The 25,475-nt window shown below is 41.9% G+C and overlaps 2 protein-coding genes and 1 long non-coding RNA gene across 4 annotated transcripts; 2 read left to right on the forward strand and 1 right to left on the reverse strand.

Annotated features, from left to right (window-relative positions):
• Positions 1-2,360: 2,360 nt before the first annotated feature.
• LOC116054401 lies at positions 2,361-18,408 on the reverse strand. The gene is made up of 4 exons (XR_004106056.2): positions 17,970-18,408; positions 6,754-6,765; positions 2,665-2,669; positions 2,361-2,372 (listed from the first exon to the last, which is right to left on the reverse strand). It is a non-coding gene; the product is annotated as an uncharacterized LOC116054401 (long non-coding RNA).
• Positions 14,514-15,810, forward strand: LOC116054400 (ecto-ADP-ribosyltransferase 5-like). Its single transcript, XM_031305942.1, has 2 exons — positions 14,514-14,599; positions 14,666-15,810. Exons 1-2 carry the CDS (start codon positions 14,534-14,536, stop codon positions 15,404-15,406), a joined length of 807 nt encoding a protein of 268 aa, XP_031161802.1. The 5' UTR covers positions 14,514-14,533; the 3' UTR covers positions 15,407-15,810.
• A 3,383-nt stretch (positions 18,409-21,791) lies between the features above and the next one.
• Positions 21,792-23,293, forward strand: LOC116054397 (GPI-linked NAD(P)(+)--arginine ADP-ribosyltransferase 1-like). Of its 2 annotated transcripts, XM_031305938.1 has the most exons (4): positions 21,792-21,955; positions 22,053-22,805; positions 22,948-22,949; positions 23,284-23,293. In XM_031305938.1, the coding sequence occupies exons 1-2, from the start codon at positions 21,890-21,892 to the stop codon at positions 22,800-22,802; spliced, it is 816 nt and encodes a 271-aa protein (XP_031161798.1). In that variant the 5' UTR covers positions 21,792-21,889; the 3' UTR covers positions 22,803-22,805; positions 22,948-22,949; positions 23,284-23,293. The 2 variants fall into 2 exon arrangements, with proteins under 2 accessions (XP_031161798.1, XP_035852907.1); XM_035997014.1 differs by lacking the exon at positions 23,284-23,293 and having other exon boundaries at positions 22,053-23,200.
• Positions 23,294-25,475: the final 2,182 nt, after the last annotated feature.

The following is a 25,475-nucleotide window of genomic DNA, read 5'->3' on the forward strand; positions in this document are numbered from 1 at the left end:
ACGAACTGAACCGGGAGACTCGAGTGCCATATGGCAATGAACCGACTCACTCCTGTTTTTTTCTTTTACTTCATTCGTGCCGTTGTGTGAAGCTGGTATTCTTCTGCTACTGTGTGTATCGTAATCTAGCTCATTAGCCCCTCCACTGGAGTGGTGGTGGTAGAATCAATCAGAAAATGAACTACCTAGACCCATAGACTGTATATAAGAATGGACCAACAGATCCCGTTGCTCTGGACGGAGACCAGTGAAGGCCGTTAGAAGCACTTTTCCGGTGAGCGCTGAGTGTTACTGCACAGCCTCCCAACTGAGAGAGACGACGTAAATGTGACGTGAGCAACGTGTCTGAAAGTTGTAAGTCTTCTGGTAGCTGTGCCAAGAGAAATCTCAATCATTCCCAATCTTGCAGAGACGGAGAGCGTAGGTATATGTAAGGAGATAACATGGACACAGGCTAATTATTGATCACTAAAATGATAGTTAACATTAGTAATTACACTTAAACAGCTAATGTGAGATGAAACTGCCTGTGCGCTTCTCCTGTACTATACGGTAATTCCTCTACTATGCGACAGTAAGTCGCGTGGTTATGACACAATCGTTAGCCTATTTTTACAAAAACGTCTCCTACGGAGCCATAACGTGAGGTACAAGGTAATGGAGTCTTTTATACATTGTCGTGTTTCTTTGTAGCATTAAAATGGCGCCATAGGAGGTTCGCGGTCCGAGGAGAAGCTTACCCCCTTGGTAGCTCCTATGGCGCCATTTTGATGCTAACAACTTTACATCTGAAGAGTTTAAAGGCTCTATTTGTCCATTGTTTATTTCTAAAGAAACACAACAATGTATAAAAGACTCCATTACCTTGTACCTCACGTTATGGCTCCGTAGCAGACGTTTTTATAAAAATAGGCTAACGATTGTGTCATAACCACGCGACTTACTGTCGCACAGTAGAGGAATTACCGTATAGTACAGGAGAAGCTCGCAGGCAGTTTCGACTCACATTAGCTGTTTAAGTGTAATTACTAATGTTAACTAGCATTTTAGTTAGCAATAATTAGAATGTGCCTATGTCCTATGTGCCTATGTTGGTCCATTATATGTCAATGGTTAAACCTTTTTGCTCAGTTGAGGAAGTTTTATTGAATTTAGCGGTTTCCAAATGAAAAATGAAATAGAGAAAAAAGTGAGTCAAGTAGAGCCAAACTATGCAGTGGAAATGAGACAAAATGCATAATTTAAACATCTGAGAACCCTGCTGACTTTGTTTTCCACAGGTCCATCTTGTATTTTAGAATTTAAATTTAAATTCCAGTGGGGTTATTCTGTCCTAGCAGTTGTGTCCTAACAATGCTTAGGCAGATAGCGAACAAGGCAATGAATGAAGCTGGTTTGACGTCTTCTTAAGATGGAGATTTATTGAACAGTTCACTCCAAGCATTGTTTTCTTTTGTAAAATTAAGGAATACAAACAAAAATACAATTACTTAATAGCCAAATATTTCTTTCACATTTTCATATACACACATTAGCCCGTGCATATACACACGCAGCTAGCGCTAGCATAACTTACACGAGGAAAAAGAATGAGCTAAGCTAACATGAAATTACATCTTAATAACTATTATTGCATATATATTCCCATAAGTGTTAATTATGATATCTGCATACGACAACCAAAAGAACATTTACGGACGTATTGCTCCAAGGATCCGACATGTATAAAACAGCCGTACAGCAGTATTTCACCATTTGACGTGTGTGGGAACTAAACTCATCCACTAGTTAACCCTAATGTCACAAGATGCACTACCCATTATTCGCCACTAGGCGACGCACTCGCACCACGAATGCTGCACAGCAGCTTGGCAAAGCAGATTCAGAACAATTAAATTCACATTTACATTTCTCAACCAGAACAGGGGTTATACATTTAATTATCTTCTTCGCTGTGACTTCACATTTTGGCATTCGTATTGTCACTTTTAACGACCGAAAAATTCCCCCGTTGGCAGATTTAGCCTTTAAAAAGCCGGTTGAACCATTTTGTCTGGATTCCCCTCATTTCCTTCACCTTGCAGATAGAGGCGTGCGGTTATTTCTACACTTAAATGCATCACTTTGGTACAAGCATATTGCTCTTTTACATCCATTCTGATTTGTATGAGTGTCTCACCTCTGCTCTCTCTCTCTCTGAGGAGGGAAACAGACTTAAGAAGGATTCACTTGTTGAAACTTTTAGTTTCCAGTGACAACAACATTCTATGGGGACTGATGTTGTTTTAGAATACTATAGTGATAGGTTATATTATTGGTAATGAATGAAGAGCTGTGGATAGCTTGCTAGGTTAACTATTTCTTGTATTTCACTCGTTGACTCTAGCTAGACTATTGTTTTCTATAGCAAACCAAAATATCCCCTTTCCTTTACCTCAAGAAAATTAAGCTAAAGGTAAGCAGGTCATTAAAAACAACTTACGATTTCACTGTGTATCACTCAATAGTGTAATCAATCTTCCTTCATTCATTCCTCTGTGTGTGTATCGGTGTGTGTGTGTGTGTGTGTGTGTGTGTGTGTGTGTGTGTGTGTGTGTGTGTGTGTGTGTGTGTGTGTGTGTGAGCATGCAGTAGCGAGTTCAGAACAAAGAGTAGCGACGAGACGAATCCTCCAGTTACTTGCAACGCTCCGGTCTGCAACACTCTGAAAGCTGCCAGTTCGCGGTGCATCATCTTGATAGCACAGCTACTCTTTGTACTTCCGACTTTTCGGCTATTTTGTAGCTGGATATACATCATTTGCTGCGTCTAAATATGAATGGGGATACGGTTAGTGATAATGAGATGCTTGATACAGTTGCTTTGTTTTAATGCCGCTTGGCTCTCTTTATAGCTAACTCTCTACCTCGCTCGTCCACATACCGTTACCGTGCACGTGGGCGCTCGTTGAGCCTCTAATTTCGACTAGCTGACAGTTGTAAAATGGAATTAAAACATACACACTACACACTGACACACACAGATGAATGGTGAAGGAAGATTGATTCACCCTAGTCAGATACAGAGTGCACTGTAAAGAAATATTGTTGTTCTAATTATTATTTAGGGGGGCTTAGGAACATTTTAGGGGAGCTTCAGCACCCCTAAAATAGGCCTAACGACGTCCCTGCTTTTACTGCTGTAAAAGATCTGAATACTTGTTCAGTGTTTACCTGCACTTCACTGGAAACTGTTTTGGAAGCTGCTTTTTGAGAGATCCTAGCCTACTTTCATCTTCACAAAATAAAACATAATTAATATTATGTTTTGATCCAGTTCAAGGCAGCTGTTCTCAACAGGAGGAGACCTTTTGGCTCTCTTTCGTCACAGAGTTGTGAAGCCATTACTTTACCATTTTTGGTCATGTCTATGTTCAACAACCACCTCTTCCTTATTAAAGGACACTAATGACCAGTTTTACTGTATCTCACACCCACTTTTTAACTTCCTTAATTGCTTCTTAAGTGTACTGTACCCAGACCCAGACTCGGACCATTGAAACATTCAAGTCCTTGCTTAAGACCCATTACTATGCTTTGGCTTTCAAATCAAGTTGAGCTTTGATATCTTGACCTTATTGTTGTGCTGTTGGTTATTTTGTATTGTACATTGTGTATTGTTTCTGTTTATTATCTCTTTGATTTTGAACTTTGTTAAGCACTTTGGTCAACTATGGTTGTTTTTAAACGTGCTATATGTCATCTATCATGTCATCTGTATTTAAATAGGATGCATAACCTGTCCTATATACAAAGTTACTGTATGAAAACCGTCTGAAAAACTAATTAAACACACTCGTGTTTCACAAGTTGTGCATGTTTATTGAATGTTTAAACACCTCGGTGTCTAACAGCCAAAACAGGAGAAGCTCTGAGTTCATCAAAAAGTTCACATGTTGATGAGTCTCCTGTCACAAAGCTTGATTGTGTCCAGTCAGATTTCTGAGAGGACTGTCTATATGTTTGAATGGTCTTTGATGTTTTTAGGAGAGCAAATACAGTTTGAGATATTGCGCGCAAAAAGAAATAAACTCATATGAAAGACTGACTCTAAAAAGACGCATGATAAAACATATTTAATATTTAACTGCACTTTGCTGGAAACTGTTTGTGCATTTAAAACAGTTTTAAAGAGGCATTAGTAAGGTTGCATATCATTTGATGTGTTCAGTTCAAGCTTTTCTCAACAGGAGACTTTTTGTCTCTCTTAAATGGAGCGCTGCAAATTAGCTTTGAATTTAAATGTGATTTGAATGTTGTACGCTAAGCTTGCAGAACTGTGAAGATAAGACCTCATGGTCACTGTCATGAACCAGTTCAAAGATCTGACAACATAAAGGAAACCACACATAATTAAGAATTGGTGCAGCTTAGGAGTCCATCTTAACTGGTAAACATTACAGTATACTCAAAAGATCAGCCAATTGTAAACATCTAAAAACATCCATCCTTTTTCTACATCCACTATTGTCGAACCAATTAACTAAAGACAGAGAACGTGTTATTTTCTTTTTTTTTTAATTTGTATTTTATTAGTGTTCAGAATCTCACATACACCTATTTAAATTTTTCAGATTCTATGACAAACAATATACTTAGTCTCTTACTTATTCAAGTATAGAAATGATCATCTACAAATGAACCAACAAAAATAACACCATAGTAACAAAACTATAAATAAAACAGGGAGAAATAATTTTCAATAAAGTGAAGCAATACAGTCAGGCCATTTATAGCCATTAGCTTTGTTGGCACAGGTTGAAACAGGACTACAATGTTCACAATATGAGGGACCAGTGAAATATTTTCACAGTTTGAAAACAATCACATGCAGGGAGGAAGATGGCCTAATATGAGTCAGCATTTCTTGCAACAGGTGTGAGAATTAAGCAGCTCACTTAACACATCTGTTGCTTAATCTTTACACCTTATTCAAACACTTTACTAAATGCACTTTACCAGCTCTTAAGACTGGAGTAAGCTATAGTAGCTACAAAGCCAACTGCTGGAGAGTATAACCTCTAAAATGAATTTCATTAGTAAGCCGTCTCCCTTTGGTCAGTGTTTAGCTGCTGAAGATGAGAGAGACGTCAGACTCAGTGTAGCTGTTTGACTCCTGACTCCACTCACATGTTGTGGATCTGTGTGATATCTGGTAGCAACAGGACATGTTCAGTGTCTCTGCAGGAAAACAACAGAGAGCTTTTGGCAGTGAAAAGAAAATTCAATTCACAGGCAACACCTCTAGTGGACATTCCTATAGTCAGCACGCCAGTGGCATACTCCCTCAAAACTTGGGACGTCTGTGGTATTGTGTTGAGTGATAAAACTGCATATTTCAGAGTGGCCTTTTGTTGTGACCAGCACACCTGTGTAATAATATGGTGTTTAATCAGCAATCTTGAAATGCCACAATCTTGATATGCCACACCTGATGGATTATCCTGGCAAAGGTTCTCACTAACACAGATTTTAAACATTTGTGCACAAGATTAAAGACAAATAAGCCTTTCGTGTGCATTGAAACAGTCCTAGATTTTTTATTTGAAACAAAACTGTTTATATTTTTCTTCAGTATACATGCTTTTTAACTTGACTAGTAATGAGTCTGCTAATGAGTTAGGTAATGCTGCTGACTTAAATAGCCAGTTGTTTAAGAAAGTTCCCAGCCTTGTAGTCCTTGTAATAACATCAACTCGTGATTGGCAAAGACATTTTTCTCTGCTTTCCCATTCTGTGAAGACAGAGGTCTTATTATTATATTATTAGTATTAGAACTGTTTAAAATTTGGATTTTTAAATATAAAGCTTGAAGAACACAGTTCAAAGGACACTCATTTAGTCCGAGGTCTGTGTGTGTGTGTGTGTGTGTGTGTGTGTGTGTGTGTGTGTGTGTGTGTGTGTGTGTGTGTGTGTGTGTGTGTTCAGTCACTCTGTATAGATGCAGGAGGTCGAGGGGTACAGTTCACTCAGCTTTTCAAGCCTCTAATATTTACTTTAAATGTACCAATCCTAGAAGGGAAAATCACTTGGTTGACACATACCACATTAAGCTGATAAGGGATCGCATGTACATATTGTTTTGTTTTAAGGTGACAGAAGTCCTGAAGTTTGGGAACCAAGATATACGTTTACAGTGTGGCATTGTTATTTTTACTGAAGTAAATTATCTTCACCACTGGACCTCCCTCAAATAACACTGACATACAACTAAATATTTGAAGTTACAGTAAACTCGGCATGTTTGGAAGCTTAATCTAAGGCCCTTCCTTTAAACGAATCCAGATCGACCATAAAACATATCTGGAAAACAGAAAACCGCCAGGAAGATTTAACATTTGAATAATGTTTTTTTGTATTTATTTTTTATATTTGGGGCTTTTCCCTTTATTAGACATTGACAGTGGATAAACAGGAAAGGGGGCGAGAGACGGGGGATGACACGCAGCAAAGGGCAGCAGGCCGGACTCCAACCTGCGCCGCTGCAAAGGACTCAGCCTACATGGGGCGCACGCTCTCACTGGGTGAGCTAGAGGCCGCCCCGGAATAAGTAACTAAATTAAATATAAGGCTTTTGTTATGAAGTGTTGTCTCATGGTGTGGGCAACTCACCATGAGACAACACATAGAGGAAGCTCATCACAGTCCACGTAGCAAGGTGCAGTTTAGGAGACCAATTGTCCATCTTACTGTAACGGTGAAAATGACAATATACTCAAAAGACCAGCTCATTTTAAACATCCAAAAGCGTCCATCTCTTTTCTACACCTGCTATTTTCCCTCTAAAGAACTAAAGACAGAGAACATGTTATTTTCATGTGTGATGTGATTAAGATGTGAGCGGTGGAGGAGGAAGCCAGCAGATAAACTCAGACTGAGCAGCTGAGGTCTGTGTTTTGTTTGTCCACACAGCCTCCCATGACAATTAACCTGAACTGCACTGGAATGACCAGATCATTTAAACATATCTGCATTTTAGAGTTTATAAAACATCTCGACTGATTTTCCTCCCTTTTACATAAGCATGTAAGAAAACAAACATTTTAAATGTTATTAAAGACATGCACTGAGACTGAGTAGGACATTTTACAGTGTACACATAAAAAAAGTGTTTAAATCTGTTGTGTTTTGTAAAACACTGAGCTACGTGTGTGCAGGAAAGAAGCTATGAATAAAGTTTGTGTTGTCGTCAGTACTCTCTGGTGGATAAACTATGTAATGAAGACACTACTTTCAAATTACCTCAAACATATCTCTGCCAAAGTTAAGGTACTTGTACTTTACTTGAGTATTTGCATGTTATGCACCTTTATACTTGTACTACTCTACATCTCAGAGATAAATGTTGTACTTTTTACTCTACTACACTGTTAGAAAAGTCTGTAGAAATATGGGCTAAAATTCTGTGTTAATATAATGTTAATATAAGGATATAAATCTGTATTGATTTTTCACAGGTGTTTTTCCGTATTCTGATTTTTTGGATTAACAGAAATGTCAGTAAACTTAAACAGAAAAGGTACTGGTCATTTTCTGCCAGGACATTATCCGTTTTCCTACAGATTTTTTTCTTACAATGTAAATTTGTCTGACAGCTTTAGTTACTTCTCAGATGACAGTTTTCCATCCCCTTCCAGTCCAGTGTAAACCATGTATCTCCAGATGTGTTAATGTTGAAAGTTTGTGATAAACTGAAGGATGAAGTGTTCCTTTAAGTTTTGAGAAAATTCTCCTACCTCTTAAACTAAACAATGTCTGTAAAAAGCCTCTTGGATCAGCTGACACATGCATCGTAACAAAGCTGAAAACAGGGCCTTATTTTAGAGATACGTGGTTCTCACAGGACAGCAACGCTCCAAACATGATCTTATAGAATGTGATGCGCTGCTGTAGAATAAACTACCCAACAGTATTTATAAGGAGTTAACATTAGCACAACTTTTAACATCTACAGCAATGAAATGCAACATACACATTAATGCAGCAGTAATATTAATCCAGAAACATCAGCTATAATAAACACTGACAGGGAACACTTTACTGAACAATACTTGTACTTTAAGTACTTTAAATATATTTAATTATTTGATTATACTGAAATACTTTTACCTGAGTAAGGTTTTGAGTGCAGTGAGACTTTCACTTGTAGTGGAGTAATTATACAGTGTGGTATTACTTTTACTGCTGTAAAAGATCTGAATACTTGTTCAATGTTTACCTGCACTTCGCTGGAAACTGTTTTGGAAGCTGCTTTTTGAGAGATACTACTTTCATCTTCACAAAATAAAATGTTACTAATATTATGCTTTGTTTCAGTTCAAGCTGTTCTGAACAGGAGGAGACTTTTTGGCGCTCTTTTGTCACAGAGTTGTGAAGATAAGCCATTACTTTCCCGTATTTGATCATGTCTATCTTTCACAACCACCTCTCTCTTCCTGTTCTACTGTATCTTACACCCACTGTTTAACTTCCTTAATTGCTTGCTATATGGGTGTACTGTACCCAGACCATGTTGTCCCATTGACGGGTTTTTATTCGACTCCACACATTGCCTGGATTATTTTATCTAACAGCTATGATTCTACCGAGGTTAAATATAAGATAATATAATATATACTTTATTGTCCCCGAAGGGAAATTAGTTTTGGACTCTGTCCGTTCTGCAGCGTTACAAAGACAACACTAAATACAGGAAAGACTGTGATGGTTTGGACATTTCAGTTGCCTTGTTTTTAAATTTTTGTATGTATATTTCTGTTGTGTATATTTCTGTTTAGTTATCTCCCTCTTTTTTTTCTGTAGGTTCTGTTCCCTGTCTTGTAAATGTATTTTGTGTATTGTGGTCTGTGTATATTTTGTTGTATTTTTCGGTTTTGCATTTCCCTGTGTATGTTCTGCTTCCTGTTTTATTTTGATAGTCTGTTTTCGGTCTTGTCTTGTCTAGTTTTACTTTCTGTGTTTTCCCTCCTTTGTTGATTGTCCTGCCCCGCCCTGATGTGTTTCACCTGTTGTCTCACCTGTTCCTGATTATCACCTCATGTATTTAGCCTCTGTGTTCCCTTTGTCTCTTGTTAGATCGTCTTGTGTTCGTTGCCGAGTCCTGTGTTTTGCTCCCTCGTGCCTTGTTTCAGCTTGTGTTCCTGCCTGTGTTTTTGCCTGTTTTCCAGTCTATGTACTGCCGCTTTTTGTTGTATTAAATCCCTGAGTTGCATTCATCTCCTGCCTGCCTCATCTCTGCTTTTGGGTCAATTATTCCCTGTCTCCACATCACAAAGACACACAAAATACAGAGAAAAAAGAAAAGAAAAAAAAAGCATCTCAACACATACTCTCATGCAACACAAATATGCTTCCAAATGCATATAGTAAGCACATTAACTACTCCTTTCATTGGCACTTCTAATTGACCAACCCTGTCGGCTGCATTCTCCGCAATAAGTGTAGCACAGCCCTTGCACAATACGATATTGCACAGCTAACACATCGCCCAACCCCAATAGCCTACATATTGTTAAAATTACACAATGTACACAATGTACTGACATAATGCACAACCGAAATAGCCCATGTGTTGCACAACTAACATATTGCACAACCCCAAAGCCTACATATCGCACAAATTACACAATGCACTGACAATACACAACCCCAATAGCCTACATATTGAACAATGACATAATGCACAGCTTTGGTCACATTTAGCACAAGATAGTTGCACCATTGCACCACTGGACATCCATCCATCCATCCATCTTCGTCCGCTTATCCGGTCTCGGGTCGCGGGGGTAGCAGCTCCAGCAGGGGACCCCAAACTTCCCTTTCCCGAGCCACATTAACCAGCTCCGACTGGGGGATCCCAAGGCGTTCCCAGGCCAGGTTGGAGATATAATCCCTCCACCTAGTCCTGGGTCTTCCCCGAGGCCTCCTCCCAGCTGGACGTGCCTGGAACACCTCCCTAGGGAGGCGCCCAGGGGGCATCCTTACCAGATGCCCGAACCACCTCAACTGGCTCCTTTCGACGCAAAGGAGCAGCGGCTCTACTCCGCGCTCCTCACGGATGACTGAGCTTCTCACCCTATCTCTAAGGGAGACACCAGCCACCCTCCTGAGGAAACCCATTTCGGCCGCTTGTACCCTGGATCTCGTTCTTTCGGTCATGACCCAACCTTCATGACCATAGGTGAGGGTAGGAACGAAAACTGACCGGTAGATCGAGAGCTTTGCCTTCTGGCTCAGCTCTCTTTTCGTCACAACGGTGCGATAAATTGAATGTAATACCGCACCCGCTACGCCGATTCTCCGACCAATCTCCCGCTCCATTGTTCCCTCACTCGCGAACAAGACTCCAAGGTACTTGAACTCCTTCACTTGGGGTAAGGACTCATTCCCTACCTGGAGAAGGCACTCCATCGATTTCCTGCTGAGAACCATGGCCTCCGATTTAGAGGTGCTGATCCTCATCCCAGCCGCTTCACACTCGGCTGCGAACCGATCCAGTGAGTGCTGAAGGTCACAGACCGATGATGCCATCAGGACCACATCATCTGCAAAGAGCAGCGATGAGATCCCCAGCCCACCGAACTGCAACCCCTCTCCACCCCGACTACGCCTCGATATCCTGTCAATAAATACTACAAACAGGATTGGTGACAAAGCGCAGCCCTGGCGGAGGCCAACTCTCACCTGAAACGAGTCCGACTTACTGCCGAGAACCCGGACACAGCTCTCGCTTTGGTTGTACAGAGATTGGATGGCCCTGAGAAGGGACCCCCTCACCCCATACTCCCGCAGCACCTCCCACAGTATCTCCCGGGGGACCCGGTCATAGGCCTTCTCCAGATCCACAAAGCACATGTAGACCGGTTGGGCATACTCCCAGGCTCCCTCCAGGATCCTTGCGAGAGTAAAGATCTGGTCCGTTGTTCCACGACCAGGACGGAATCCGCATTGTTCCTCTTCAACCTGAGGTTCGACTATCGACCGAACCCTCCTTTCCAGCACCTTGGAGAAGACTTTACCAGGGAGGCTGAGAAGTGTGATACCCCTATAATTGGCACACACCCTCTGGTCCCCCTTTTTGAAAAGCGGAACCACCACCCCGGTCTGCCACTCCTTAGGCACTGTCCCAGACTTCCACGCAATGTTGAAGAGGCGTGTCAACCAAGACAACCCCTCCACACCCAGAGCTTTAAGCATTTCTGGACGGATCTCATCAATCCCTGGGGCTTTGCCACTGTGGAGTTGTTTAACTACCTCAGCAACTTCCACCCGGGAAATTGACGACAATCCCCCATCATCCTCCAGCTCTGCCTCTACCATAGAGGGCGTATTAGTCGGATTTAGGAGTTCCTCAAAGTGCTCCTTCCACCGCCCTATTACCTCCTCAGTTGAGGTCAACAGCGTCCCATCCTTACTGTACACAGCTTGGATGGTTCCCTGCTTCCCCCTCCTGAGGTGGCGAACGGTTTTCCAGAAGCACCTTGGTGCCGACCGAAAGTCCTTCTCCATGTCTTCTCCGAACTTCTCCCACACCCGCTGCTTTGCCTCTTTCACAGCAGAGGCTGCAGCCCTTCGGGATAACATATCCCGGAAAGACTCCTTCTTCAGTCGGACGGCTTCCCTGACCACCGGTGTCCACCACGGTGTTCGTGGGTTACCGCCCCTTGAGGCACCTAAGACCCTAAGACCACAGCTCCTCGCCGCAGCTTCAGCAATGGAAACTTTGAACATTGTCCACTCGGGTTCAATGCCCCCAGCCTCCACAGGGATGCACGAAAAGCTCCACCGGAGGTGTGAGTTGAAAGTCTGTCGGACAGGGGCCTCCTCCAGACGTTCCCAATTTACCCGCACTACCCGTTTGGGCTTACCAGGTCTGTCCAGAATCTTCCCCCACCCCCTGACCCAACTCACCACCAGATGGTGATCGGTTGACAGCTCTGCCCCTTTCTTCACCCAAGTGTCCAAAACATGCGGCCTCAGATCAGATGAAACGATTATAAAATCGATCATTGACCTTTGGCCTAGGGTGCTCTGGTACCAAGTACACTTATGAGCATCCCTATGTTCGAACATGGTGTTCGTTATAGACAATCCATGACTAGCACAGAAGTCCAACAACAAACAACCACTCTGGTTTAGATCAGGGAGGCCGTTCCTCCCAATCACGCCTCTCCATGTGTCTCCATCATTGCCCACGTGCGCGTTGAAGTCCCCCAGCAGAACTATGGAGTCCCCCACTGGAGCCCCATATAGGACTCCACTCAAGGTCTCCAAGAAGGCCGAATACTCCGAACTCTTGTTTGGTGCATATGCACAAACAACAGTCAGAGTTTTCCCCCCCACAACCCGCAGGCGTAGGGAGGCGACCCTCTCGTCCACCGGGGTAAACTCCAACGTAGCGGCGCTCAGCCGGGGGCTTGTGAGTATCCCCACACCCGCCCGGCGCCTCACACCCTGGGCAACTCCGGAGAAGAAAAGAGTCCAACCCCTATCCAGGAGTATGGTTCCAGAACCGAGACTGTGCGTAGAGGTAAGCCCCACCAGATCTAACCGGTAGCGCTCCACCTCCCGCACCAGTTCCGGCTCCTTCCCCCACAGAGAGGTGACATTCCACGTCCCCAGAGCCAGCGTCTGCTGCCCGGGTCTGGTCCGTCGAGGCCCCTGACCTTCACTGCCACCCATGTGGCAGCGCACCCGACCCCAGCGGTTCCTCCCACAGGTGGTGGGCCCATGGGATGGAGAGATGGATGCCATGTAGCTTTTTCGGGCTGTGCCCGGCCGGGCTCCGTGGCAAACCCGGCCACCAGACGCTCGCTGACGAGCCCTCCATCTGGGCCTGGCTCCAGACGGGGGCCCCGGGCTTCCTCCGGGCAGGGTCACTCCATCTCTTCCTCGGTCACTCATAGGGTTTTTGAACCATTCTTTGTCTGGCCCCTCACCTGAGACCACTTTGCCTTCGGAGACCCTACCAGGAGCACAAAGCTCCAGACAACACAGCCCTCAGGTTCATAGGGACACACAAACCTCTCCACCACGATAAGGTGATGGTTCCAGGAGAGGACCACTGGACAAATTCTTCAATTTCCGTATGATATGCTGCTGGGCTTTTATCTTTGTGCATAAGACAGAGGATTGCTGTATCATCTGAGAATTTAATAATATAATTGTCAGTGTGGAGTATAGTGCAGTCGTTAGTATAAAATGTAAATAGTTTATTAAACATCTCAACTGATTTTCCTCCCTTTTACATAAGCATGTAAGAAAACAAACAGTTGAAATGTTATTAAAGACATGCACTGAGACTGAGTAGGACATTTTACAGTGTTTAAATCTGTTTTGTTTTGTAAAACACTGAGCTACGTGTGTGCAGGAAAGAAGTTATGAATAAAGTTTGTGTTGTCGTCAGTACTCTCTGGTGGATAAACTATGTAATGAAGACACTACTTCTAAATTACCTCAAACAGATCTCTACTTTACTTGAGTATTTGCATGTTATGCACGTTTATACGAGTACTACTCTACATCTCAGAGATAAATGTTGTACTTTTAGTTTCCAGTGACAACAACTTTCTATGGGGACTGATATTGTTTTAGAATACTATAGTGATAGGCTATATAATTGGCAATGAATAAAGAGCTGTGGATAGCTTGCTAGGTTAACTATTTCTTCTATTTCGCTCGTTGACTCTAGCTAGACTATTGTTTTCTATAGCAAACCAAAATATCCCCTTTTCTTTACCTCAAGAAAACGAAGCTAAAGGTAAGCAGGTCGTAAAAACAACTTACAATTTCACTCCGTATCACTCACTAGTGTAATCAATCTTCCTTCATTCATCTGCACGTGTATCGGTGTGTGTGTGTGTGTGTGTGTGTGTGTGTGTGTGTGTGTGTGTGTGTGTGTGTGTGATCATGCAGTAGCGAGTTCAGAACAACAACAAAAAAATCTGATTATTATTGTTGTTCTTATTATTTAGGGGGGCTTAGGAACATTTTAGGGTAGCTTCAGCACCCCTAAAATAGGCCTAACGACGTCCCTGCTTTTACTGCTGTAAAAGATCTGAATACTTGTTGAATGTTTACCTGCACTTCACTGGAAACTGTTTTGGAAGCTGCTTTTTGAGAGATCCTAGCCTACTTTCATCTTCACAAAATAAAACATTATTAATATTATGTTTTGATCCAGTTCAAGGCAGCTGTTCTCAACAGGAGGAGACTTTTTGGCTCTCTTTCGTCACAGAGTTGTGAAGCCATTACTTTACCATTTTTGGTCATGTCTATCTTCAACAACCACCTCTTCCTTATTAAAGGACACTAATGACATGTTGTACTGTATCTCACACCCACTTTTTAACTTCCTTAATTGCTTCTTATATAAGTGTACTGTACCCAGACCATGTTGTTCCATTGACGGGTCTTTCTGCTCCACTCAACAAGTTGCCAGAGATTATTTTATCTAACAGCTGTGTTAGATCTCCAGGTTTCTGCTTTGGTGGAAGATGGCAATGATGGTCGTTTTGGCAGCAGTGCTTCTCACTTATGGAGTCTCTCCAGGAATTGCAATGGTAGGGTTGCTTCATTACTGCTGTACTACTGCTTTTGTTGTTCTCAAAATGTCTATTATTTCTTAGATGAAGGCTGATGAATCTGGTGCTGTAGCTGGGAAAAACAGTGTGCTTCCACTGGACATGGCTAAAAACTCTGTTGACGACATGTATGATGGGTGCAAACAAGAAATGACGAAGATGGTAGCAACATACCTGGAGAATGAGAAGAACAAAAACAAAATCTTCAAAGCGGTCTGGGACAGCTCAGAGAAAAAGAAACAGATAAAAAATAAAATACTAGATAAAGATCAGATTGTAGCTATTTATTATTACATCTTTGGTGAAGACAATGCGTATCTTGATTTCAACGACAAAGTTCGAACCCAGGGACCTCAGTACAAGACCGAATTTGGGTATCACGCACTTCACTTTCTCCTGACTACTGCCATTCAAGCTTTAAGAGCCTCTAAGGAAGATAAATGCCTCACTGTCTACCGTAGAGTCAACGAGTACTTTAGCCAAGATGTTCAAAACAAAGAGATTCGCTTTGGCTCTTTCACCTCAGCCTCACAGGGTGATTACAGCAAAGCTGAGAGGTTCGGAGACAAGTCATGCTTTAAGATTATTACGTGCATGGGAGCAGATATCTCCAACTATTCTAAATTTCAGAACGAAAGAGAAGTGCTGATTCCTCCCTATGAAGTCTTTAAAGTCGTAAAGATAGAGAGGTCAACTATGAAGCAAAAACTTCCATGTGAGGTGGTCTATACAGTGAAGCATACACGCAATGATTCCAAGTTGAATTGTGCTTTTTTTCCTCGGTAAACACTTTCACATGTTTTACATACAGTTAACAAAACATGTAAAATTTAGGATGCACCATTTTAAGTACTGCAAATGATGTGTAATCAAGATGAATGTGAATGTGGATTTATTTGTTAACAATGACGTTTCTCGACAATCTCAAATTGAGGTGTAGATTTTCTACTGTGCAACAAGTGTTTAAGAGAAATAAACACTAGCTGCATAAACATGAACCCTTACAATTGTGTCATTGTTAAACTGGATCTGTATTAAAATGTTTAAATGAATAACAAGAATTTAAATGTTGTAATACATTGTATTATTACCCATGTCATCTGTATTTAAATTGGATGCATAACCTGTCATATATACAAAGTTACTGTATGAAAACTGTCTTAAAAAATAATTAAACACACTCGTGTTTCACAAGTTGTGCATGTTTATTGAATGTTTAAACACCTCGGTGTCTAACAGCCAAAACAGGAGAAGCTCTGAGTTCATCAAAAAGTTCACATGTTGATGAGTCTCCTGTCACAAAGCTTGATTGTGTCCAGTCAGATTTCTGAGAGGACTGTCTATATGTTTGAATGGTCTTTGATGCTTTTAGGTTGTAGACAGTCGATGATATTTAGTTTTGTACATGGAGAGCAAATATAGTTTGAGATACTGCACGCAAAAAGAAATAAACTCATATGAAAGACTCTGACTGTAAAAAGATGGATGGAGCCAGAACACATGACATTTAAACACTAAAATATATTTAATATTTACCTGCAAACGGCTTGAAACGGTTTGTGCATTTAAAACAGCTTAAAAAAAACCATAGCATTCATCTTCTTTGGGGGCCAAAACTAATTCTAACTGCTAAGGTGATATGTCTCATACTGATGCAAATTAAAACTATGGAAGCCCTGAGAGGCATGTGAGAAAATTTGGGTGATCTAGTTCTAAGTCTGATCTGAATTGTTTTCTCTGCTGATTAAGCAACAGGTAAAGAAGGATTTGATGGGGCAGCCTCTAGCTCACCCAGTAAGAGCGTTAGCTGAGTTGGCCTGCGGTCCTGCAGCGCCGCGGGTTCCAATCCGACACGCCGCCCTTTGCAGCGTGCAGGGACGTCGTTAGGCCTATTTTAGGGGGGCTGAAGCTACCCTAAAATGTTCCTAAGCCACCCTAAATAATAATAAGAACAACAATAACAACTCCATTTATCCTCATTGATATTTAGACGCAACAAATGATATATATAGCCGAAAAGTCGGAAGTTAGACAGAAGTACAGAGAGTCGTTGTGCTATCAAGATGATACACCGCACCATCTCGTTGCATTGGTGTGAACTGTCAGCTTTCAGAGCGTTGCAGACCGGAGCGTTGCAAGTAACTGAGGGATTCATCTCGTCTCGTCGCCACTCTTTGGTCTGAACTCGCTTTGCATATTCATATTCATTGCCAATAATATAGCCTATCCCTATAGTAGGCATATTCTAAAACAATATCAATCCCCATAGAATGTTGTTGTCACTGAAAACTAAAGTCATAGGGTCCCTGTTAATGCTATTGTACCATTGTATCTTTCAATTAATTGAGCAGATGAGATGGATATTGGAAGATATTTCAGCAGAGAGAAAGAGAAGCAGGAGATTGGCAGAGCAGTTGATTCTGAGGGAGCCGGTGTGATTGAGGTTAGTAGTGGTCTATAAGTCTAAGGATTGTTTTGTAACAATAAGCATTTGTTGGCAGGTCTAGGCACTATGCATAGCCTAAACTAAATTATTTCATTATATTTATTATATATGCTAGCTATATTCTAACCAATTTAACTTTCTGCATTCATTGGCTGTGATAATTTAAATAAATATGTAGATGTTGCCTAAATGTAGGCTAGACTAAAGAGAGCACATGCCCACAGATACACATGTGAAAATAAAATGAAAGCAATCCTACATACAGTACATATATACAGTAATCATTACTCCAAATCTTTTATTCCTTCCGCCATCAGGTTATTGTATTTAGACAGTAGCCACTTTAAATAGGATCCGTATTAATATCTTACATGATAAAGTATGCAGTGATGCCTATTTTTTTCTTTATCTTGTACTGCTATTTGTCATATTTGTTTAACTTACCAACTTATTAGCAGTCTGGCCTCTGTTTGTCTGTTTTTGGACATTTTTAATGTTGTTTCATGTGACCAATTTACATTTCGAAGTCATGAAATTAGCATCAGGATTTTGTTTTATCTTAAAGGATAAGACAGAAAGAACAGAGTAGAAATGGAAGAAAAGGATATATCTGTCACTTTTTACTTGTTAATATAATAACATATTGGTTTCTTGACTAGTGGTTGACATAAGTGTAGCTCTAATACAGTAACGAAAGATGTGAGTGCAAAGATTTTGCAAACGCAAGTTACAAATACCCTGGGGGCTAAGCCCCCCCGTCTTTCAATCCTAGTGATGTCCCTGCAAAATGCACTACCAGTTTTTCGCCACTAGGCGACACACTCGCACCACCAATGATGCACAGCAGCTTGGCAAAGCAGACTCAGAACAATTAAATTCACATTTACATTTCTCAACCAGAACAGGGGTTATACATTTGATTATCTCCTTCGCTGTGACTTCACATTTTGGCATTCGCATTGTCACTTTTAAAGACAATACGCTCAGAAAAAATCCCCCGTTGGCAGATTTAGCCTTTAAAAAGCCGGTTGAACCATTTTGTCTGGATTCCCCTCATTTCCTTCACCTTGCAGATAGAGGCGTGCGGTTATTTCTACACTTAAAGGCATCGCTTTGGTACAATATTGCTCTTTTACATCCATTCTGATTTGTATGAGTGTCTCACCTCTGCTCTCTCTCTCTCTGAGGAGGGAAACAGACTTAAGAAGGATTCACACGTGGCAGGAATCCAACCTGCAAACTTTCTATCTGCGCCTCTCTTAAGTTAATCTTTTTATGTTCATAATTAGGAGTGCAGGAGAGGGTCATAGGTCAGAAAAACTTGATCGAGACTTGAACTTGACTGAGATCGTGATTAGAAAAAAATAAAACTAAGCATCCACCACTTCTCCCCAGTGAGCAACAGCACTGAAAAGTCCCAGCACTTGAAAAGCTGTGGACTGGCTGTTAGTAAAGTTCTCATAAACACCCAGGATGTGTTTTTCAGCTTTCAGCCAGAAAAGCGTTTCAAGCTTCCCAAGTTGAGAAAAAGCAGTCAGAGTTTACCCGAGCCGAGCCGGGACAAACCAAACTGATTTCATGATGAGTTTGAGTGTGTGTGTTTGTGTCAGTCTGTGTGTGTGTTTGTAGCAGTGTGTGTTATTTGTTGTGCAGCAGCTCCAGCTGGTCCTGGTATTCAGTGAACAGTCTCTGGAATCGCAGGTTTTCAACGATGACGGGTAAAACCTCCCGCAGCAACTCACGTTTACGTAGACCCTTAACACAGGAAACAAACAGTTAGCAACATGTTACAGTTATTGTGGTGGCAGAGCTAGCGAGGGCTAAATGTATTAGCTATTAGCTTTGTTCGCACAGGTTGAAACAGGACTACAATGTTCACAATATGAGGGACCAGTGAAATATTATCACAGTTTGAAAACAATCAGATGCAGGGAGGAAGATGGCCTATTCTGAGTCAGCATTTCTTGCAACAGGTGTGAGAATTAAGCAGCGCACTTAACACATCTGTTGCTTAATCTTTATTCAAACACTTTACTAAATGCACTTTACCAGCTCTTAAGACTGGAGTAAGCTATAGTAGCTACAAAGCCAACTGCTGGAGAGTATAACCTCTAAAATGAATTTCATTAGTAAGCCGTCTCCCTTTGGTCAGTGTTTAGCTGCTGAAGATGAGAGAGACGTCAGACTCAGTGTAGCTGTTTGACTCCTGACTCCACTCACATGTTGTGGATCTGTGTGATATCTGGTAGCAACAGGACATGTTCAGTGTCTCTGCAAGAAAACAACAGAGAGCTTTTGGGAATGAAAGGAAAATTCAATTCACAGGCAACACCTCTAGTGGACATTCCTATAGTCAGCACGCCAGTGGCATACTCCCTCAAAACTTGGGACGTCTGTGGTATTGTGTTGAGTGATAAAACTGCATATTTTAGAGTGGCCTTTTGTTGTGACCAGCACACCTGTGTAATAATATGCTGTTTAATCAGCAATCTTGAAATGCCACAATCTTGATATGCCACACCTGATGGATTATCCTGGCAAAGGTTCTCACTAACACAGATTTTAAACATTTGTGCACAAGATTAAAGACAAATAAGCCTTTCGTGTGCATTGAAACAGTCCTAGATTTTTTATTTGAAACAAAACTGTTTATTTTTTTCTTCAGTATACATGCTTTTTAACTTGACTAGTAATGAGTCTGCTAATGAGTTAGGTAATGCTGCTGACTTAAATAGCCAGTTGTTTAAGAAAGTTCCCAGCCTTGTAGTCCTTGTAATAACATCAACTCACGATTGGCAAAGACATTTTTCTCTGCTTTCCCATTCTGTGAAGACAGAGGTCTTATTATTATATTATTAGTATTAGAACTGTTTAAAATTTGGATTTTTAAATATAAAGCTTGAAGAACACAGTTCAAAGGACACTCATTTAGTCCGAGGTCTGTGTGGTCAGGAAATGGCTGGTGTGTGTGTGTGTGTGTGTGTGTGTGTGTGTGTGTGTGTGTGTGTGTGTATGTGTGCGCCATGTTTGGAAGCTTAATCTAAATCCCTTCCTTTAATCGAATCCAGATCGACCACAAAACATATCTGGGAAACGGAAAACCGCCCTGAAGATTTAACATTTGAATAATTTCGAATTTCATATTTGGGGCTTTTCCCTTTATTAGACACTGACAGTGGATAAACAGAAAAGTGGGAGAGAGACAGGGGACGACACGCAGCAAAGGGCAGCAGGCCAGACTCGAACCCGCGCCACTGCAAAGGACAGCCTACATGGGGCGCACGCTCTCACTGGGTGAGCTAGAGGCCACCCCAGAATAAGTAGCTAAATTAAATATAAGGCTTTTGTTATGAAGTGTTGTCTCATGGTGTGGGCAACTCACCATGAGACAACACACAGAGGAAGCTCATCACAGTCCACGTAGCAAGGTGCAGTTTAGGAGACCAAATGTCCATCTTACTGTAACGGTGAAAATGACAATATACTCAAAAGACCAGCTCATTTTAAACATCCAAAAGCTTCCATCCCTTTTCTATACCTGCTGTTTTCCCTCTAAAGAACTAAAGACAGAGAACATGTTATTTTCATGTGTGATGTGATTAAGATGTGAGCGGTGGAGGAGGAAGCCAGCAGATAAACTCAGACTGAGCAGCCGAGGTCTGTGTGATCAGGAAGTGGCTTCATAAGTGACACCCATCAACTCATCAAGTGAGTGTGTGTTTGTGTGTGTGTGTGTGTGTGTGTGTGTGTGTGTGTGTGTGTGTGTGTGTGTGTGTGTGTGTGTGTGTGTGTGTGTGTGTGTGTGTGTGTGTGTTAGGACTAGCAAGTAGCAGTTATGGTTAGGGTTAGCTAAGTAAGGTTCCAGGAAATGAATGTAAGTCAATGTTATGTCCTCTAAAGAGATGAAAAGAAACACAACTCTGTGCGTGTGTGTGTGTGTGTGTGTGTGTGTGTGTGTGTGTGTGTGTGTGTGTGTGTGTGCATGCAGTATCGAGTTCAGAACAAAGAGTAGCGACGAGACGAATCCTCCAGTTACTTGCAACGCTCCGGTCTGCAACACTCTGAAAGCTGCCAGTTCGCGGTGTATCACCTCGCTCGTCCACATACCGTTACCATGCAAGTGGGCGCTCATTGAGCCTCTAATTTCGACCAGCTGACAGTTGTAAAATATAATTAAAACATACACACTACACACCGACACACACAGATGAATAGTGAAGGAAGATTTATTCATCCTAGTTAGATACAGAGTGCACTGTAAAAAAAAAAAAATTATTATTGTTGTTATTATTATTTAGGGGGGCTTAGGAACATTTTACGGTAGCTTCAGCACCCGTAGAATAGGCCTAACGACGTCCCTGCTTTTACTGCTGTAAAAGATCTGAATACTTGTTCAATGTTTACATGCACTTCACTGGAAACTCTTTTGGAAGCTGCTTTTTGAGAGATACTAGCCTACTTTCATCTTCACAAAATAAAACATTATTAATATTATGTTTTGATCCAGTTCAAGGCAGCTGTTCTCAACAAGAGGAGTCTTTTTGGCTCTCTTTCGTCACAGAGTTGTGAAGCCATTACTTTACCATTTTTGGTCATGTCTATCTTCAACAACCACCTCTTCCTTATTAAAGGACACTAATAACCTGTCTTACTGTAACCCACCCTTTACACTAACACCCACTTTTTAACTTCCTCAATTGCTTCTTAAGTGTACTGTACCCAGACCATGTTGTTCCATTGACGGGTCTTTCTGCTCGACTCAACAAGTTGCTAGAGATTATTTTATCTAACAGCTGTGTCCCCGGGTTCTGCTTTGGTGGAAGATGGCAATGATGGTCGTTTTGGCAGCAGTGCTTCTCACTTATGGAGTCTCTACAGGAATTGCAATGGTAGGGTTGCTTCATTGTAACTGCTGTGCACTAACATCTGTAAGATGATCAGAAAACAAGATTAATTGTTCTCAAAATGTCTATTATTTCTTTGAAGAAGGCTGGTCGATCTGGTGCTGTACCTGGGAAAAACAGTGTGCTTCCACTGGACATGGCTGAAAACTCTGTTGACGACAGCTACAATGGGTGCAAAGATAAAATGAAGAAGAGAGTAACAAAAGACCTGGAGAATGAGAAGAACATAAACCCAAACTTCAAAGCGGTCTGGGACAGCTCAGAGGAAATTGTCCACACAAAATTTAAGAAATGGTCTACCAAAGTCCTGAAAAAAGATCAGATTGTAGCTATTTATTCTTACACCTCTGACAAAGTCTATCGTGATTTCAACAATGCAGTTCGAACCCAGGGACCTGAGTACGAGACCACATTCGGGTATCACGCACTTCACTTTCTCTTGACTACTGCCATTCAAGCTAAAAGAGCCAATAGGAAAAAACGATGTCTCACTGGCTACCGTAGAGTCAACAGGTACTTTAGCCAAGATGTTAAAAACAGACATATTCGATTTGGCTCTTTCACCTCAGCCTCAAAAGGTCATTACAGCGATGCAAAGACGTTCGGAGAAAAGTCATGCTTTCAGATTTTCACGTGCATGGGAGCAGATATCTCCCGCTATTCTAAATACCCGCATGAAAGAGAAGTGCTGATTCCTCCCTATGAGGTCTTTAACGTCATAGAGATAAAGAATAGGTCAACAATGGCGCCAGATCTTCCATGTGAGGTGGTCTATAAAGTGAAGAGTACAGGCTATATTTCCAAGTTGAATTGTGCTCTTTTTCCAAAGTAAACAGTAAACGTTTTACATACAGTTAACAAAACATGTAACATTTAGGATGCACCATTTTAAGTACTGCAAATGATCTGTAATCAAGATTAATGTGAATGTGGATTTATTTGTTACCAATGACATTTCTCGACAATCTCAAATTGAGCTGTAGATTTTCTACTGTGCAACAAGTGTTTAAGAGAAATTAACACTAGCTGCATAAACATGGACCCTTACAATTGTGTCATTGTTAAACTGGATCTGTATGAAAATGTTTAAATGAATAACAAGAATTTAAATGTTGGAATACATTGTATTATTGCCCATGTCATCTGTATTTAAATTGGATGCATAACCTGTCATATATACAAAGTTACTGTATGAAAATGTCTTAAAAAATAATTAAACACTCGTGTTTCACAAGTTGTGCATGTTTATTGAATGTTTAAACATCTCGGTGTCTAACAGCCAAAACAGGAGAAGCTCTGAGTTCATCAAAAAGTTCACATGTTGATGAGTCTCCTGTCACAAAGCTTGATTGTGTCCAGTCAGATTTCTGAGAGGACTGTCTATATGTTTGAATGGTCTTTGATGCTTTTAGGTTGTAGAAAGTCGATGATATTTAGTTTTGTACATGGAGAGCAAATATAGTTTAAGAGTAAACTTAAAACTCTCCTCTTTGATAAAGCTTATAGTTAGGCAGTGAGGAATTGCAGCTTCTCTTCATAGAAAGCTTACACTAAAGAGTGAGGAGTTGCAGCGTTTCGCCTAGACCGGCGGGGGAGGGTGTGTAGCCACAGTCCCCTCCCTATCTCTGCTTCTCTGCAGCTCTTAGCTATGCTGTTATAGTTTTAGACTGCCAGGGGACTTCCTTTGACACACTGAGCTTCTCTCTCCTCTCTCTTTCATTTGTGTGCATCCATGTCCCAGAAATGCTTGTGTGGCAATACTGGGCTAAATGACACTCAGGGAATTTAAGATTTCCGACAACGCCACTTGGGATAGGCCCAAGACCTTTAGAGCACACAGGTTCGTTTACCAAAATTAGGGGTCAGAGACAATAAAGTAATTATGAAAATATACAATTTTATTTACTATAAATATTATATTAAAATAGCAGAATCAACCAAAATCAACACAAGCAATATGTACAACAGTTAAGATACAGTATTTACACAAAACAAGGTCTGGGTGGTCGAACACTTAGCCGTATCACTCCAGAACGGCTCTCTATTTATCCACAACATCCAGGACATCCCTCTAACCATCCAGACACTCTTTACACATCCAGAACAGCAGAAGTGGGAGGAGAACGCGCCGGGAGTACTGGCCCTTTTAATTACCTGTGGCACCATGGTAGCCCCACAGCAGCATGCACGAGGCTGCAGCCCGGTCCAGCGATTTCCAGGACACGCCGCCCTCAGACCCCGGTGGAGGCACGCACTCCGTGCACGCACACAGCGGCCCACACCAGACATCCAACGCCAGCCGCCCAGGTGTATCTCAACCTCCAAGGGGACATCCAATGCCGAAAGCAGGGTCGGCTCAAAACCACAGCAAACTGACGACCAAGAGGGCAGCGGCGACAACGTGCAGCATGCCAGCCCAGACACGTCTCCACAGATCCAACGGGGAGAAGACAGAAACTGAACAAGTCCACACACAGGCTTAAGTAATGACCCCCACCTCTCTGAATCAAGCAAGGTGAATCCCAGGTGTACTGATACGCGCTCCTGTGTACAGGTAAAGGGGAGGGGAAAAACCTCATCCTGCCACATCTACCCCCCGCTTTTGTATCGTAGTCCCGACGATAAATAAAGCCTTTTAGGTCACGACCAAGGCAGTTTGAAAATTAAAAGTTTGGTCTGGAGGTCTCCCGACCAGACCACTAGCCTGATTACTTGCAGGCTGAGGAAGCCGATGGACATTTGAATGATGTCCGGCAGTGGACTCTGATTCTTGATTAACAGACTCCTGGCACTTCTGTAATGCCACAACAACAGGACAAGGTGCCTATAAAACTGCAGGTGATTAGAAAAAGAGGTCTAAACTCACCAAAAACTTCTCTATAGCACCAACAAATAACATTCATCATCCAGATGCAAGGGGCAGAAAACCGCACCAGGGAGGATCCCTCACCACAAGAATTCCAAACGGGGCATGACCTTTACGCACAACTCTACATCCAATTCTACATAGCCGATGTAGAGAATTGCAAGACCATTTGCCACTTGAGGCTGAAGCCAGTTACAAGGGTGAAGGCAATCCTGGCCCCAAGGTGAAAACTGCCCCATGAAGAGAGACTCAGTCATGATGGACACCATGGACCCAGTCTCCACCAGACAGGAAACAACCACACCACCAATAGACATTCATACTTGGGCATGAGGCAACCAATTCACGTCTCGAAAAAATTCACGAAAAACCTCATCCTGCCACACTTGTTACTAACCTAGCTCTGGGGAGCTTATTGGATTAGGATGGCACCAAAATCATGGTTGCAGCTGTCGCCGTGGTCCTGCTGCACTCCCTGCTACACCCTGCGGTGCCCTGCAGTGTCCTGCTGCGTCCTGCTGCATCCAGCTATGCTCTGCTGTGTCATGCTACATCCTGTAACACCCTGCGGTGCCCTGCTATGCCATGATGCTATGCCATGAACTACTACGACTACTATTGCTAGTTACTGTTCCATTA

The sequence above is a fragment of the Sander lucioperca genome, chromosome 2 (assembly GCF_008315115.2).
Source record: "Sander lucioperca isolate FBNREF2018 chromosome 2, SLUC_FBN_1.2, whole genome shotgun sequence".
NCBI classification, from domain to species: Eukaryota; Metazoa; Chordata; class Actinopteri; order Perciformes; family Percidae; genus Sander; species Sander lucioperca.

Excerpts from the sequence above, each read along its gene's own strand:
- LOC116054400 (XM_031305942.1), top strand. The coding sequence starts at position 14,534 with ATGGCAATGATGGTCGTTTTGGCAGCAGTGCTTCTCACTTATGGAGTC. Across the intron at positions 14,600-14,665 it reads TCTCTCCAGGAATTGCAATG|ATGAAGGCTGATGAATCTGG; the intron begins GTAGGGTTGCTT and ends ATTATTTCTTAG.
- LOC116054397 (XM_031305938.1), top strand. The coding sequence starts at position 21,890 with ATGGCAATGATGGTCGTTTTGGCAGCAGTGCTTCTCACTTATGGAGTC. Across the intron at positions 21,956-22,052 it reads TCTCTACAGGAATTGCAATG|AAGGCTGGTCGATCTGGTGC; the intron begins GTAGGGTTGCTT and ends ATTTCTTTGAAG.